Below are 17,105 nucleotides of genomic sequence, written 5' to 3'. Positions count from 1 at the left end.
TCATTTTTTAATTTGATTTTTGCTCTAACCTACACTTCTTTCTATCTCCTATTGATTTTACATTATAAATTAATCAGTTATACTATATTATTTGTATAAACACTATGTACAATAAGTAATGCCAAGAATTAAATATTTAGCTTAAAACTAAGTAAAATCTAGATGTATTTGGATGGTTTAAACTTTCCTTACAGTTCATCAGTATTTTAAGCCAATTCATTTATTGCCTTAGTTTTAAATACAACCATATGTTTAATTAAAAGAGAACACTATCTCCTAAGACAAGATCCATAGTAATAATCTTTTCCATTTCGATACTTTGTACTCTTGATTTTCTTCATTTCTTCCTGTCATATTATTGTCTCCCTATGGTTATTAAAAGAGCCTTTTTTTTTTTAGCTCTTTTCTTATTAGAGGAAGGCTTATCTTGGCCTCTGCTTATCTAGAATTCTTCATAAGTACATGAGTTCAACATCATTTTCAAGTTTTTTCATTGTTGTTTTACTTTCTTTTAAGGTAATTTTTCTTCCTTAGTTGTCTATAGGACATATACATTCTGTGATGTGAAATCTTTAAATTTAGAGATTAGTCCACTCCAGGAAATAGGATCCAAGGAAGATGAATTAGGACTTAATATATTTTCACCATTAATTTGTTGTTTATATCTTTAAATAAAACCTGGAATTGAAATAGACCTGCCTTATTATTAAAAGCACTCTTACTAGCATTTTACCTCTACCAGTTAATCCGCAGTCACTTGTTGTGTGCAACATTTCCAAGGATTAATTTTACACATAGGAGATATTTTTAGACTGTTGTTTACATTCAGAGGTACATTTTCAAAGTTGAATACCAAATACATTTTGTGCTCACAATAAATACCCATGTGCCAAAATAAAATTTTCCCATTAAAAAATGAAGTGTTTTCCACTTTTTATGTAATTTATTTGAAATGGAAGAAACTGTGGAGGTGTGTAAAAACCACAATTTCCTGAGAATTTTCCATAGCAAACATTGTGTCCATTTTAAATAAGGAAAACTGTGGTTTCCTTCATCCTCCAAATATTATGAAGATTTTTTTCATGCAGGTGTAAAAACTTTTTGTTCTTAGAGTCTACTCAGTAGCCTGCTAAGCTTCAAATTTTTTTTCTTTAAATTTAATATGTATCACTCTTATTTATTTTCCTTTTATTTATTTCCACAACATTTCTCTCTCTCAAATGAAATTTATCATATTCTGCCTTGGGTAAGACATTTGGGTATTTATCTTAGCTTTTTAAATTAGAGCAACATTGTGAGCCTCAAAAGATGGATTTTGTGTCTTCACATGTAGGATGATGCCTTCACATAATAATGGCTCAGTAAAATTAAAGAAGGAGGTAGTGAGAAAGGAAAGAAGATGGATTGCCCTACTCATTCTTTTGAGTTCCTGGTGGCAATCAAGATGCAGGCAGACATTATCTCAATACAGCAGACACAAAACTCTGCCAAAAGAAGAAATATGTATCTACTTGCTTCACTAGTTTTTTTTTTTTAAATATTTATATTTCATTTCTTTCCAGAAAGATTTGAAAGATTCTTGACACACAATTTAGTGTTAAAAAGCATTTGGATTGAGTCACAAATGAAAGTTATCTTCAGTCTTTTTAGAAAAAAAAAAAAAATTGTTAGGAATATTAGACTGAATTCAGAAGCCTGAGATTTTGAGTTCTGGATTGTTAGTCAATTGATGAATAAAATGTTTGACCTTTAGCTCTTGTTAGAATTTGAGCTTCAAAAATTCAATGAAGGGCTTTCTAAAAACAAATTTTTAAAAATAAAATTAAAGGGGCTGGGATTGTGGCTCAGCCTAGAGCGCTAGCCTAGCACATGTGAGGCCCTGGGTTTGATCCTCAGCACCACAAAAAAGTAAATAAATAAAATAAAGATATTGTGTGTAACTACAACTAAAAAATAAATATTAAAAAAAAACAATAAAATTTAAGAAACATATAAAATTGTACCTTTTTTACTTAGAAATAATTTAAGGTTATCTAAATAATTGATATAATTTATGAAATTGACATTTCTAAGACATAAAAACATTTTTAAAAGTGTATAATATTTTATTGGTCTTTTAATAACAGAAAATTTAATCATTCCTATCTATAAAAACTAATGTTTAAGTCAAGAAATTTTTCCAATTGCACTGTTTTTCCTACTCCCCAAAAAACAAATATGAATAAATAAAAATAGCTAGTAGTTAAATATATATACAGAGGAGAGATAGATAGATTGATTGATCCTCTACAATGAATTCTGATGTTTCTGAATGCCTTGATTAAATAATTTTCAATTCAATGAAAACTTCAATTATCATTATTTTAATTTATTATATAATTTTTAATTGTTTTAATTTGTTATAATAATATATAATTATATATAATAATTATAAATTTATATAATAAATAATTATAAATTAATACCCAAACATAATTTGACCTTTTCCTTCTAGGCTGACAACTTAAAAGAACTCCAGAAGCCATTTACTTTCAACCCATTGTTCTTAAGCAGTATTATATTCCTGCCTATGCAACAGTGAAATTTTAGCCAATGTTAAGGACATGGGTACTACTGCATATTGTAAAGTGGATTGTCCATTTATAGACCAGAGACACAAAATGTCTTTTCAGGTATAGAGTTTTTACAAGAAGTCTTACGCTAACACCTTTTCCTTTTCCTGAATAAGCCACATTTTCCTCAATTATTAGCTAATGAGCTAAAATACATACAGCATCAGAATGTTTTATGTCCTCATTTAAAGTACTTATTAATACAATAATTAATACTTTGCAGTTATCATGAACTATTCTTTTTCTTTTAAAACAAAAATTACACGTGACTGTACAACATAGGTTGTGGTATTCAGAGTTCTTCATAGCTGCTCAATTTCATATGCAAACATAAGTTGCAGACCTAAAGTTCTTAGTTCGCTGAACTCAGTACTGCTGCAATTGACTGTGCAGTTCTAATTTGATGACTACAGCATGAGTAGCAGTTCTGGAATTACACAACACAATGCCTCTTTTCAAATCATTCTACCTTTTTATTAATTTGGTATTCTCCCCCAAATAAGCCCCCACACAAAGTTGCAGCCTGAAAACACAAATTATGTTTGAGTATTAACTTTAATGCTATTATTATTATTATAATTCTATAATAGAGGGAAACATTTAAAAGAAATTAGAAGAAAACCCTCCTTCATTTACATAATTATATAATTGTAAATATTACTGTAGAGACTTTTAAAAAAAGAATTTACTGAAATCATATTACTAAATCACAGTTACCATCTGGGACAATTTTCTGGGGCAGAGAAATAAAATGTGTTGAATAAATTTTAAAATAATACCCCTAGTTTACACTAGACAATCAATTCTATAGCTTTTATAACCACCATGAAAAGATATAGCTATCTCTAGAAAGGAAAATACCTAGCTCAGCAAAGATGTTAGCACTTTGTTAAAGCAGGGATTTGAGAGTGGCAATAGTTTTTGAACAATCGGTTATGAATACATTTTAATTAAGATTTCTTTAGGATTCTTAGAATTTCTTATATAAAATGTATGAGATTAATTTACATAATGATAACAGGTGCTTTCTAACTTATTTGTTTTTTAAAGACACTGATATTCAAATATTACAGATTATCTTTGAAGTGAACTTAGCTTCAAGGGGGAAATACATTGAAATAAGCAGTCAAATATAACAGCTTCTCCTGGAGTGTCCTCTTTTCCCTTATAATGTGAAGGGTAATTTCCTGGGAAATGTATAACATTTATCAGCACTAATTGTTTTTTTGTTGTTGTTGTTCTTGTTTTTATGGTTAAATCTTCTGGGATTAATCCCGAGATTAAATTTACTTCTTCTACTCGGAATATCACTTCTTCTGTTTCTATAATGCAAAAATCTCAAAGAATGCCACCATTCTGGATGCACATTTAGTTCTCTAACATGTTGATTGGCTTTGGCAACAAAGGTCTATTATAGCAGAGCTTTTATTTTAAACCTTAGGGTTTACTGAAAAGCTAAAAAGTTTTTTCCTTTTTTCCTTGATACACAAGATTCAACTTTCTTGGATTTAGAGCACCTGTCACTAAAGCTGGTTTTTTATACTATAGTCTCATTTTAATTTTCTTTGCAAATATTTTTACCAAATAAGGTCACATTTTGAGTTTCCAGGTGGACATGAATTTTGTGGGGACACTTCAGCTTCAGTCAAGGAGACAATTAGCAGGTTGTCGTAGCACAGGATTGACACCAGATAAAATTTAAATAACTTATTTTTGATTTAACATTATTCAGCTAAGTACTCCAAAGAGAACATAACTTTAAACTGCCATTATCCTGCTTTTGTTTAGGTGTTCATATGTTTATATCACTGGGGGAGAAAAGCCAATATATTTGGCTAAAACAATGAAGGATAACTTTAGGACAAAGACATTTGAAGCTTGTAGCTCTAGTTTCACATAATGATGAAATTTAATCACTGGCTTTATTGTTTATTTAGTACCTGCTCTTGTAGACACTGTTAAGTCACCAGATCTACACCATATTTCGTAGGTATGAATGTATTTGCAATGGCATACAGTGTTAAGTGCTGTGAAGTAAATAGTGATGGAAAATATTTTGCTAGTTGAGATGGCTTTGGAACGTGAACCTGAATACAATGAAATGAACAGCCATTTATGTATTTGTGAGTAGAACATTCCAGGTAAAGAGGAGTTTGCAATGAAATGGCTTAAGCATTATCTGTGAGAGCAAAATCCAAAGGAGACCAATTCACTATGGGCTTATTAACTTGGATCACATGAGAGATACTGGTGATTCTGTCAAAGGCAGAAAGAGTAAAAATGTTGAGAGGTGATTGGTTCTGGATATATTTTGCAGATAGAGTCACAAGATTTGCTAAAGGATTTATTGTGAGATGTGAGGGAAGAAGAAATATGGTGAAAGAATCCTTAGTTTTAGGGCTGAGCACCAGAAAAATAGAAAGTTCAATAAGATGGCAAAAACGATAGGAGAAGGGGTTTATTTGGAAAAGAAAATCAAAGAGTTCTGTCTTGATATATCAAGTAAATGTATCAAGTAGGTAGTTAAATATATGAATCTGAGCTCAAGTTAGAGTTGGAGGTAGAAATTTGGAAGTTGTTGGTTCACATAAGATATTTAAAGCAATTAACCAATAGTATGAATTTTCTAAATTAATAAGACAACAGTATATATATGATCTTTTTAAATTCAGTCATCATCAGATTTTTTTCAAGGTTGACTTTAAATTAGGCAGTGTTTTAAATTCTAAGAATACAGTGGTGATACTGACTTTCAAAATATGAATATATAATATTGGTAATTCCTAGGTGTCTATTTCACATTTGATGAGGAGTACAATTCTGAAAACATTGTTTCCAAAATTTATTCAATTTTCAGATATTGCGTTATCTACATTTCCAGATATTTATCTGGAGTAGTCCATGTTCCAAAAATAATAACTATAATAAGTAAATAGTACTTTCTATTGATTACATTATCATTTTAATTGTTCCAAAGTAATAATATTTTTTGTCAGCATGATGTGTACCTTTAGCATAGATAACTTATCTATTAAGATTATTAACTAAATTGTTTCCTAATTTTAAAAGATTTGATTTTATTCACATTGAGTGGTGCCAGTGATTTTATTCCCATATATGTATTTTTTTCAATTTGCAGCCAGATTCTACAGCATCTGAAAGAGCAGTTGCCAGATTAGCAGTACACCCTCTTCTGAAGAAAAAAATAGATGTGCTTAAAGGTATGAATGAAATGATTTAACTCTTGAGTATTTTATAATATAAGCATAAGTTTCTTTCAAATATTTAAAAATGTGGAAGGTACCTGCAAATATAAAAAGTATCTGATTCTGAAGAAAAACTGAATCTATTTTTTTTTAATTTTAATATAATATACATATTATGTATATGTGTATTATATTCAGTGCATTTAAATATAACATACATGATCAAGTTGAATATATTTGGTGTTCTAAATGCTGATTAAACTCATGATATTTTTGATTTAGCCATTTCACATAATATTTATATGCATTATAAAATATAGAGAATTAAATACTTTTGCCACAGGTTAGATGAGATGTATTTTTGTTTGAAAGCACAGTTGAAAGTATTTAATGCGTTATGAACACAGAAATTAAAGTCGCCATTTTCCTTTATTTATATTCAGTGACATTTTTACTGTTCTTTGTAACTCCAACATATGAAGAAAGGGTGATTCTTCTTTTATTTGGCAGTTTAGAAATGGATGCATCCGAGCCTGTCATGAGTTAGATTTTTAAGAAATCAAAAGATTTTTTGTTAATTATCTCATTTTAAATATTTCATTATAAATTCAAGTTTTCCTCTTAAATGTTTCCAAATAATTTAAGAATTTCTGTCCTAAAACAGTGATGTTTTATATGTTTCAATGCTGAAATAAGTCATGTACTGTTTTTCTTGCAGCTGCTGTCCAAGCCTTTAAAGATGCAAGACAAAATGCTACCAAAGTTGACTCATCAAAGAATACTTCAGAAGAAAATCATTATAAAGACACTTTGTGTTCAAATGATGATGCAAGGAAATTACAGCCTGAAGAAACTATCACCAGTGAGCAGAAAGTGAAAGAAGCCAAAATACAGGCAAAGAAACCAACAAATAATTCAAAGGAAAAAATAGCCAAGGTAGAACATGGATCCAAAGCAGTAAACATTACAGAATCTCTGTCAAAGCCTTTGGGAGAGGATTCTGTAGTTCTTTGTCAACCTGAGCACACACCTGCTGAAACAAAAATGAAAACATTAAGTCAAACAAAAATAATGAAGGGGTCTGATAGCTCAGTTGATGGTAACAGTGATAGCGAAGAAGAATTACATGAAGAGGAAAAGGTGTATTTTGATGACAGCACAGAAGAAAGGTTCTACAAACAGTCTTCCATGTCCGAGGATAGTGATAGCGGTGATGACTTTTTCATTGGGAAAGCCAGGCGGACAGGAAGGAAAGAAAGTAGTTGCCATTCTTCAGCTAAGGAACAAAAACCCCTCCAATTTTTACCCAAGGAAGAGACTCATGAAACCCATTTGAATGTAAGAAATGACAAAAACAAGCCAAGTACAGAAGCCAGGAAGTTAGAATCAGTGTTTTTCCATTCTTTGTCTGGATCTAAAACCTCTAGAAGGTAAGGTTATTTTTTATTCTGAAATAATTATTAGTACTTATTTTTTTAATTTAGAACTTTATAGTTGTACATTGTAGTTGGGTTCATCCTGACAAACTCACACATGCATGGAAATTGATATCAGTTTATGGCACACGCATGCACACGCGCATGTGTACACACACACACACACACCCAGCCACCGCCCTTTTCTGTCCTGTCCCTCCTTCCCTCTCCAATTTTCCTTCCTCTACTTGACTTCCTTTCACTCATCCATTAGTGTATTTGATTGGTTCTTTGTATTAGCCTATCCTTCCTTCCTCCTTCTCTTTGTTTTGCTCTAACTTCCATATGTGAGAGAAAACATTCAGTTGAGTTTCTGAGTTTGGCATATTTCACTTGGCATGATATTTTCTGTTTCTATCCATTTACCAGCAAATACTGTAATTTCATTCTTTTTTTTAATATTTATTTTTTAGTTATAGGTGGACACAGATTAGTGCACCAATAAATTATTTTTATGTGGTGCTAAGGATTGAGCCCAGTGCCTCATGCATGCTAGGCAAGCACTCTACCTCTGAGCCACAACCCCAGCCCCTGTAATTTCATTCTTTTTGATGGCTAAGTATAACTCCATAGTGTGTGTGTGTTTGTGTACACATATATCCCAATTTCTTAATTCATTCATCTATTAATGGGCATTTGGTTTGATTCCATAATTTAGCTATTGTGCATCTGTAAACATTGAGGTGACTGTATAGCTGTAGTATGCTGACTTTAGATCTTTTAGGAATATACCAAGTGCGATAGTTGGGTCTTATGGTAATTCTGTTCCTAGTTTTTCGAGGAATCTCTATACTGCTTTCCAGAGTGGTTATGCTAATCTGCACCAACTATGTACAAATGTTTCTTTTTCCCGCAACCTCACTAGCACTTATTATTATTCATTCTTGATCATTGACATTCTGAACTGGAATAAGATGAAATTTTATTAGTTTTGATTTGCATTCTCCTGATTGCTGTAGATGTTGAACATTTTTTCATTTATTTTGTTGGCCTTTTGTGTTTCTTCTTTTGAGAAGTTTCTGTTCAATTCTTTGTCCATTTATTGGTTGAGTTATTTGGTTTTTTTGGCATTAACTTTTCTGAGTTCTGTATATTCTGGTTATTAGTCCCCTATGGGAGTGGTAGCTGGCCAAGATTTTTCCCCCATTCTGTAGGCTTTTTTTTCACTCTCATGCTCTTTTAATCATTTCCTTTGCTGTACAAATATGTTTTAATTTGAAGGCATCCCGCTTAGTGATTCTTGGTTTTATTTCTTGCACTTTGGAGGTCTTAAGGAAGTTAGTACCAGCACCTACATGATGAAGTGTTGATCATTCTTATGTTTTCTTCTAGCAGTTGTGAAGTTTCTGGTGGAACTCCTAAGTTTTTCATCCATTTCAGTTTGAGTTTTGTTGGGAGGGAGGGTCTGTTTTCATTTTTATACATAAATCTATCCTGTTTTCCCAGCACCATTTTTTAAAAGATGGCTAAAAGTATGTGTATTTGTCTCTTTGTCTTCTGTTCTATTCCATTGTTCTTCATGTCTATTTTGATGCCAATACAATGCTGATTTTTGTTACAACAGCTATGTAGTATAATTTCACATCAGGTACTGTGATGCCTCCTGCTTCGCTTTTCTTGCTTATTATTGCTTAGGCTACTCTGATTCTCTTACTCTTCCAATTAAGAATTTGTTTGTTCTAACCCCATGAAGAATATTATGGGGATTGCAGTGAATCTGTGTATTGCTCTTGGTAGTATCTTTGACCATACAAAGGCCTTTTTCTGCCTCTATTGAGATGATCATGTGATTTTTATCCATAATTTGTTTAAGTGATGAATTACATTTATTAATTTGCATATATTGAACCAACCTTGCATCCCTGGAATGAAAACAACTTGATCATGATGTATTATCTTTTTGATGTGTTTTTGAATGCAGTTTTCTAATATTTTATTAAGTATTTTGCATCTATGTTCATCATTGATCTGTAATTTTGTTTCCTGTTGCATCTTGTATAATTTTGGTATCAGGGTTATAATAGCTTCATTAAATGTATTTGGGTGTGTTCTCTCCCATTTTCATAGAATAATTTGGGAAAGACTGGTGTTAGGTCTTCTGTAAAGGTTTGGTAGAACTCAGCTGAGAATCCATCAGGTCCTGGGCTTTGCTTTTTTGGAAGGCTTTTAATTTCTCTTTGAATTTTATTATTTAATATTGGTCTGTTTAGATTTTCTATATCTTCTGATTCAATTTGGGCAGGTCATATGTGTCTCGAAATTGGTCAGTGCTTTTCAGATTTTCCAGTTTATTGTAGTATAAATTTTCAAAATAGGTTTTGATAATCCTTTGGATTTCAGAAGGGTCTGTGGTGATAAACAGTCTGTTTTCATCTCTGATTTTGTTGATTTGCTTCTTCTCACTCTTTCTTTTGGTTAGTTTGGCTAAGAGTTTCTCAATCTTATTTATATTTTTAAGGAACCAACTCATTTGATTTTTGACTCTGGTCTTAATTATTTCCTGCCTTTTCCTGGTTTGGAAATTACTTTGTTCTTACTTTTCTAAGGACTTGAAGTGGACCATAAACTTACTTATTTGGGATCTAATTTTTTTAATGTAAGCACTCAGTGCCATCAGTTTTCCTCCTAGAGCTGCTTTCATTACTGTCCCAGAGATTTTGATACATTGTATCTATGTACTTATTCATTTCTGAGAATTTTTGATTTCTAGTCTCCTTTCTTCTTTGATCTAGTCTTCATTTAAATGAGTGTTGTTTGATCTCCATGTGTCCAAGTAGTTTCTATTATTTTTCTTGCTGTTGATCTCTTGCTTCATTCCATTATGATCTGATAGGATATGTGGGATTAATGTTGTTGTTTTGCTAAGATTTGCTTTGTGGTCTAGGATGTGACCTATTTTGAAAAAAGTTTCATGTACAGCTGAGAAGGTGAATTCAGCTGTTTTGGGGTAGAATATTATGTAGCTATTCATTAGGTCCATTTGATTTATATTGTTTAGGTTGGAGATATCTGTATTGATTTTTATGTTTTAATGACCTGTCTGTTGGTGATGGGTGTGTTGGAATCACCCAGTATTGTATTGGGGTCTTTGTAGATTTAATGTCATGTAACTGGGTATGTTGACATTTGGGACATAAATGTGTACTATTATCTTCTTGTTGGATTATTCCCTTGATTAGGACTAGGATATAGTAGCCTTCTTGTCTCTTCTAATTAATATTTGCCTGAAACCTACTTTGTCACCTAAGAGACTAGCTATTCCTGCTTATTTTCTTCGTCCTTATGTATGGAATATATGTTGCCATCCTAGTACCTTCAGCCTGTGGATGTCTTTGCCTATAAGATGAACCTCTTATAGACAGCATATTGTTATTGTTAGATCTTGTTTTCTGATCCATTCTCCTACCTGTGTCTTTTATTTGGAGAGTTGAAATCACTAACATTCAGCATTAGTGTAGATTTGTGTTTGTGATTTTCTTCCATTTTGTTTTTTTGTTTGTTTGCTTGTTTTTGCTATATTTTATCCTGTTTTAATTCTCATTTAGTGGATTATTTGTCTATTGAACTTTCTGTGTTTTGGAGCTTTGGAAATTGATTTTCAGGTCCTTTTTTGCAGTTTGTCTAAGTATTCTTTGTAGTGTTGGATTGGTACTCATGAATTCTTTTAGTTTATTCTTGTCATGGAAAGTTTTTATTTCCCCCTTTTAATTTGAAACTGAGCTTTGCTTGGTATAGTAACATTGCTGGCAGTTGTTTCCTTTTAGGGTTTGGAATATCTCATTCCATGCCCTCCTTGATTTTAGCATCTGAGCTATGAAATTGAAAGTGAGCCTTATTGGTTTGCCTCTAAATGTGGCCTGGTGTTTCTCTCTTGCAGCTTTTAATATTCTTTCCTTATTTTCTGTATTAGGCATTTTGATTATGATATGTCTTGGTAAGCTTCTTATTTGGGGTCCTGTAAGCCTCCTTTATGTGGATGTTTATCTCATTTCTGATATGGGAAAAGTTTTCTGTAACTATCTCATTGAAAATGTTCTTTGTGCCTTCAGTTTGTATTTCCATATTCTTTTCTATCCCAGTGAGTCTCAGGTTTGGTCTTTTAAAGTTGTCCCAAAGTTCTTGTGTATTCTAGTCATGTTCTATAACTTTTTTCCCTTTATTTTACTCAAGACCATATACCCTGTCTTGAAGTTCTGTCTTCAGAAGGGCTGAGGTTCTGTTTTCTTATCTGTTAGTGATGCCTTCAATTGAATTTTTACTTTCTAGAAGTTCTGCTTGGTTTCTTTTTACTGTTTCTGTTTCTTTTTTAAAATGGTCTTTCATATTTGTAATTGTTCTCCTAATTCCTTCCTTAGATCTTCTTTTATTCGTTGAACATTTCAATAATCAGTTTTTTATAATCTACCTGTAGGCTTTGTCTGCCTCATTATCAGTGGGATCCTTTGTTGGGGCATTATGAAATTTCGGGGAAGATTTGTTTCCCTGTTTTCTTAGGTTTTCAGAAGTCTTGGACTGGTGCATTGATTGAGGCAATTTCTTTACCTCTTCCTTTGGGCGTGTCCTTCAGTGTGTAATTATTTTATTTGTTCTGAGACTTATCTGTGTTTTTGATGTATGCATAGATGCCAAATGCTGGGACCTGAGTTTCCTCTCTGATTGTTCCTCCTTGGGTCTTTGTTGTTGGTTTGAGGCTTTTTGTCTCCTCACTTGAATTGGGGTAATGTGAGGGAATGTTTAGTTCAACTGCAGTCTTTATACCTTTGAACTTTAAATGTCCCATTAGGTTCCCAACACCTCACAGAGTGGGGCAAAATAAACAGTAGTACCAATCATTGCAAACAACAAACAATACATTGTTAAATTTGCCACCATTAAAGAATAATGGTAACAACCATGAACTAGAACTGGCTTTACAGCAAATAGTAGGTATATACTATATCATTCACAGCAGTAATGATTATATGACCATTAATGATAGGTACAGGAATTAAATAGACCAATTAGTTCTGAAAGATGGCAGAAATATAGTTATTTAGGGGAAAAGGAAATGTGTCAGGAAGTTAATAAAGACTACGTTTTCAAAAGTGAACAGAGAATTCAGAAGAGATGTAGGAACTGACGTTTATACGGAAGGAGGGGAAAAATAGAAGCAGCAGTGTATTGGGAAAGAGAGAACAAAAGAATTTGGCAGTTAACAGGAGAAGAAAGAAATAAACAAATGCAAATAATACAAAACCAAATAAAAATATACAATCCAATAAACCCAAACCCTCAAAATATAATGCTAGTAAAAATAATTACATTTAAAAATGAGAGAAAAAGAAATAAGTGTATGTTTATATATTCCTTATGCAGTCAACACAGCCAGAATTCCACACACATATATGCTCACACATACACAGAAAGAATTTAAAAAATAATATAAAAATTTTTATTTGTTTTAAAATGAAGGAACCTTCTTAACTGAGGTAGTCAAAATAGTTGACCAGACTGGGTGGTCACTGCATACATCCACCAATCTTTCTAATTCTTCTTGAGTTATGTACTGATAGAGCAAGGGTTAGGGGATTTTAATCCCTTCCTGTTTTTGCATTGCTCTTTGAGCTGCTGCTAGTTGGAATGGACAAAGATTGACGCTGTTTGATACAAGACTCAGCTTCCCTTCTCGCCAGTTTGAGGTGGGATGGATTAGGAAGTATTAACACTTAGAGTTTTATCCATTTGGACCAGTTCACAGTGGTGCACTCCCAGGGTTCTGCTTCTGCAGCATTCTGTGAGAAGAGTTCCAGCAGGTGGGGCTGAGGTCTAATCAGGCCTCAGGAGCTTTGTTGGGTGGTCCCTGCTTTAGAGAGACTGAATCAGCCTACTCCTAGGGCTAGACAGTAGCTGATCTCTTCTTTGGGTCCGGTTCTCAGAAGCCTCCCAAGAAATCCACTCGTGGGGCAGAGGGCCAATGCTTCACTCACTGCTGCCCAGGAGCATGGTCTTCCTGGGCTTAGACCCTGAGTGTATTCATCACCACCCACAGGACCCTCCACCCCACCCCATCACCCCACTCAAATGCATCAGCCTGCTTCAGCAACACAAAGGAAAAGCAAGTTGGACTCCCTTTTGCCCTTCCATATGGAACCCCACGAGATATAGTAGTCTACTCTGTCCTGTTTCATGTTCTATTACACCCAGCCTAGGCCCCTCCATAGGCACCTGCCAGGATATTCTGGCTGCAGTTTTTTGTTTTTTTCCTGATCCCCCTGGTCCAGTAGTCACGGCAGCCCCACACTCACCCCAGATGGCTTCTGCCTCATCTCTCTGTGGCCAGTTAAGATACATAATGTGCTTTTCGAGTATCAGTGTGCAGTGCAGCCTCTGGATCAGTTAAGACTAGGCAACATTTTTTATCTCGGGTTTCTCTGTACCAAGACTTTGATCCCCCTCCTGCTAGTCTTGGGAAATTGCACTGCAGCTGCTGGTTATCTTTGATGAACTCTTTTTTCTTTATTTATTGTACCCAAATTTCTAAGTCCCTTAAGTGGCTTTGAGTGTACAATATTAAAATTTAGTGAGATCCCACTTTCAGCAACCTTGCTGAGAAGCTGTACATCTACTGCCATGACATAACATGGGATACATCTTCCTTTAGTTCACCATCTTCTGGATTCTAATCCTTACTTTAAAAAATAATAATAAACATCAAATAAAGTGAGGGAAGAGACCATCTCCCATGAATAATTTTAGTTTGTTCACTCCATCCTGTTTTTAGACTTGATTCGCTTTTATAATAGGGTAACAAACAGATACACTCATGGCAATGCCACATTTGTCCAGCTTCATCGTTAAAATTAAATGAGATATTATAGCCAAATAATATGCCTACCTAACTTGTTATTCCTTCAGTTATCAAAATTTTGAAACTTGAAGTTAGTCTTTCATGAAAAACTTTTGAAAATATTGCACATCTCTCTCTCTATTTAAATAGAACTTTCTGAAAAGAATATGGTATGGTGGGGGATTTGTTGTTTGTGGTTTTTTTTGGTGAGGGTTGTTTGTTGCTGTTTTGTTTTGGTTTTTTTGGAACTGGAGATTTAACCCAGGTGTACTTTACCACTGAGCCACATCCTTAACCCTTTTCATTTTTTATTTAGAGACAGGGTCTCAATAAGTTCCTAAGGACATTGCCAAGTTGCTGAGGCTGTGCTCAAACTTGGAATCTTCTTGTTTCAGCCTCTTAAGTCACTGGGATTACAGGCATGTGCCACCTCACCTGGCTTGGTGGATTTTCTTGAAGGCCCAGGACTGCCGTTGTAAACTCATTTTACTGTGTAGTGCTGTTGGGAAACACTTGCCCTACCAGTTGCCCCCAGCTGCTTTTTGTTCGATGATGTCATCTTCATCCCTGCTGTTGACCACTGCTTTTCACAACTGTTCTGTTAAAAATCAATAAGTTCATTTATCTTTTTAGCCTAATAGAGTATATCTTCACATTTTAGAGTAAAGTTCAGTTAGCTTCAGTAATAGCTACTTTGTTCAGTAACTGTTATCTTCAGTATATTTATAGTTTAGAGATTATTCTTTAATAAAGATTAGGAAAATGTGATATAAAAATTTTAAAAAGAAGTAAGAATATTGAACAGACACTCAACTACTTTTGGACCCTTGAAAATAATTAAAATATTTACTTACACCCCAGTCCTGCCTCAAAAATGTATATTTTTTTCTTGTTTGAAAATAACATATCACTATCTCTTCCCAAAAAATGTAAATCTTAATTTTTGTTATATTTGTTTTCCCTGTAATAAGACTTGGGATTCTTTAAATAGCCCCAAGAGTAGAGGCAAGATAACCAGACTAGAATATTTTTCAGTTATGAACTGAAGGGCCTATAAGGATAGAGAGCATAAAAATCCCTTATGTATCTGTATTTATGTTAGAATCTTGCAAACCTTTGATGTACCTAAAACCTGGGTTCTTTTATTGATTGTTGTGGGATGATTGAGTATGATAGTCCCATGCATAAGTTTTATCATCCATTTTATTATGTTGTCTTCATGAGGATTTAAATAAATCTTTATAAATCATAATGATGTGTTTCTTTTTTAGGGATTATAGAGAACAAGCTCCAAAGAGCAAAACCACCCCAGGTATGTATCAATGTCTACTTGACTTCCAAAATGCAAATGAGCAGTGCTTTACCAAAGTTGAAGAATGAAAAATTATAATTGCTTACTGGCCTCAATGAATTTATGCACCCACATAAATGGAAACTGAACATCTTATAATTATATAATTTTTAATTTTATTGGTTTTTTGTTGTTGTTGTTATGTTATGTTGTTGTTATGTTGCCTTCCATGTTAGCAAGACTGTGTTTCTATTTAAATAAGACAGTACAGCATATATTGGGAGACACTCAATAAACAGCTATCTACAAAGATTAAAAACCATGTTCCAGAATTAATTGTTCATATGAAAATTTTTAACTTCAAATTGGACTTCAGTTAATTTTGAAATATTGTCTTTAAATAAAGCAAAATTTATCCTTTAAAAATTGGTTTGATAAAGGAAAAAATCTGTTTCTTCTGTATGCTATTTAAAAATATTTTTTTTTTATTATTTTTGCTTTCTTTTCCAAGATTTTCTGGAAAACAAACCTCAGACTGAGAATCTATTTAAAAAGAATGTACCAAAAGGACCTACAAATACAAAGCAGCAGTTACACCTGCCTCTTCATCCTTCTTGGGAAGCAAGCAGGAGGCGTAAAGAACAACAGTCTAAAATTGCTGTGTTTCAGGGGAAAAAAATTACATTTGATGATTGATCGGTACTTCTTTTTGGACTTTCCATCTAAAAGTTATTTTCCTGTCTTTCCCACCCCCTGGGGGGCGGAATTTTTTTTTTAATTTAATAATGTAACTTATTTTACATTATATCTGAGTAAGTCTTATTGAAGGGGTCATAGAATGCTAAGTGAGAGTTCAAGTTATGTTTACATATCTTTCAGAAATCAAGTACACACTTAAATTAATTTTTAATAATACTCCTTGGATTATTTCTTCTGTAAAAGAATTTGGGAATTATAGTAATGTTAGGATTTCTCATTTGTTCATATCATGAAGTATGTTTCCCTGGTGCAGCTTTTTTTTGTTTGTTTTTTTGTCATGAAAATAAATGTCAAGGTATATTTAAAATAGTAATGAAAAAATTTGAGAACCTCTTAGTTATTTAAAGTAGATTACCTTTGTTAGAAGTTATTCTTTTGAGCAAAACAAAAGTAGTTACTTTATTATGGGTGTACAAAAAATAAATTATATAAATAAACATTAATTTTTTATTATATTTATTACTAATGACTTGTCATGTACTTTACTGTTCTAAAATAGTTTTTCAGAATTAATTTGGGGTTTTTAAGTTATATTTTAGTTACTAAGGCAAATTGTTTAAATGTAGCAACAAAACCAAAGGTCATTTTTATATTCATATAAATATTTCTATTAAATCAAGAATGTATACTGTTTACTTATTTACTCTTATAAAAGCTTTTTTTCTTCTTTTTTGGTACCAGAGATTGAAGTCAGGGGCACTCAACCACTGAGCCACATCCCCAGTCCTATTTTGTATTTTATTTAGAGACAGCGTCTCACAGGGTTGCTTAGTGCCTCATCATTGCTGAGGCTGGCTTTGAACTCAGTCCTCCTGTCTCAGCCTCCCGAGCCCTCCTGTCTCAGCCTCCCGAGCCGCTGGAATTATAAGCATGCTCCGTCCACCTGGTGTAGATTATAATTTATAAGAATAAATTCTAGAAGGAAGAGCATTTCTT

The 17,105-nt window shown here is 32.9% G+C and overlaps 1 protein-coding gene across 3 annotated transcripts in view; it reads left to right on the top strand.

The window, feature by feature from the left end:
* LOC114103590 (serum response factor-binding protein 1) overlaps window positions 1-16,664 on the top strand; it is a 65,040-nt gene extending 48,376 nt beyond the window's left edge. For 2 of the 3 annotated variants that reach the window (XM_027949336.2, XM_027949334.2), the window contains 4 exons: window positions 5,752-5,833; window positions 6,537-7,248; window positions 15,391-15,431; window positions 15,922-16,663. In XM_027949336.2, the coding sequence (XP_027805137.1) occupies window positions 5,752-5,833; window positions 6,537-7,248; window positions 15,391-15,431; window positions 15,922-16,106 (1,020 nt within the window). In that variant the 3' untranslated portion in view covers window positions 16,107-16,663. Of the gene's footprint in view, window positions 1-5,751; window positions 5,834-6,536; window positions 7,249-15,390; window positions 15,432-15,921 lie in introns of all 3 variants that reach the window. The other variant, XM_071607153.1, reaches the window with a different exon arrangement.
* The last annotated feature ends 441 nt before the right edge of the window (window positions 16,665-17,105 follow it).

The sequence above is a fragment of the Marmota flaviventris genome (genome assembly GCF_047511675.1).
Source record: "Marmota flaviventris isolate mMarFla1 chromosome 5 unlocalized genomic scaffold, mMarFla1.hap1 SUPER_5_unloc_3, whole genome shotgun sequence".
NCBI classification, from domain to species: Eukaryota; Metazoa; Chordata; class Mammalia; order Rodentia; family Sciuridae; genus Marmota; species Marmota flaviventris.
Note: the sequence above shows the minus strand (reverse complement) of the source record. Positions and strands in the feature narration are given on the sequence as shown.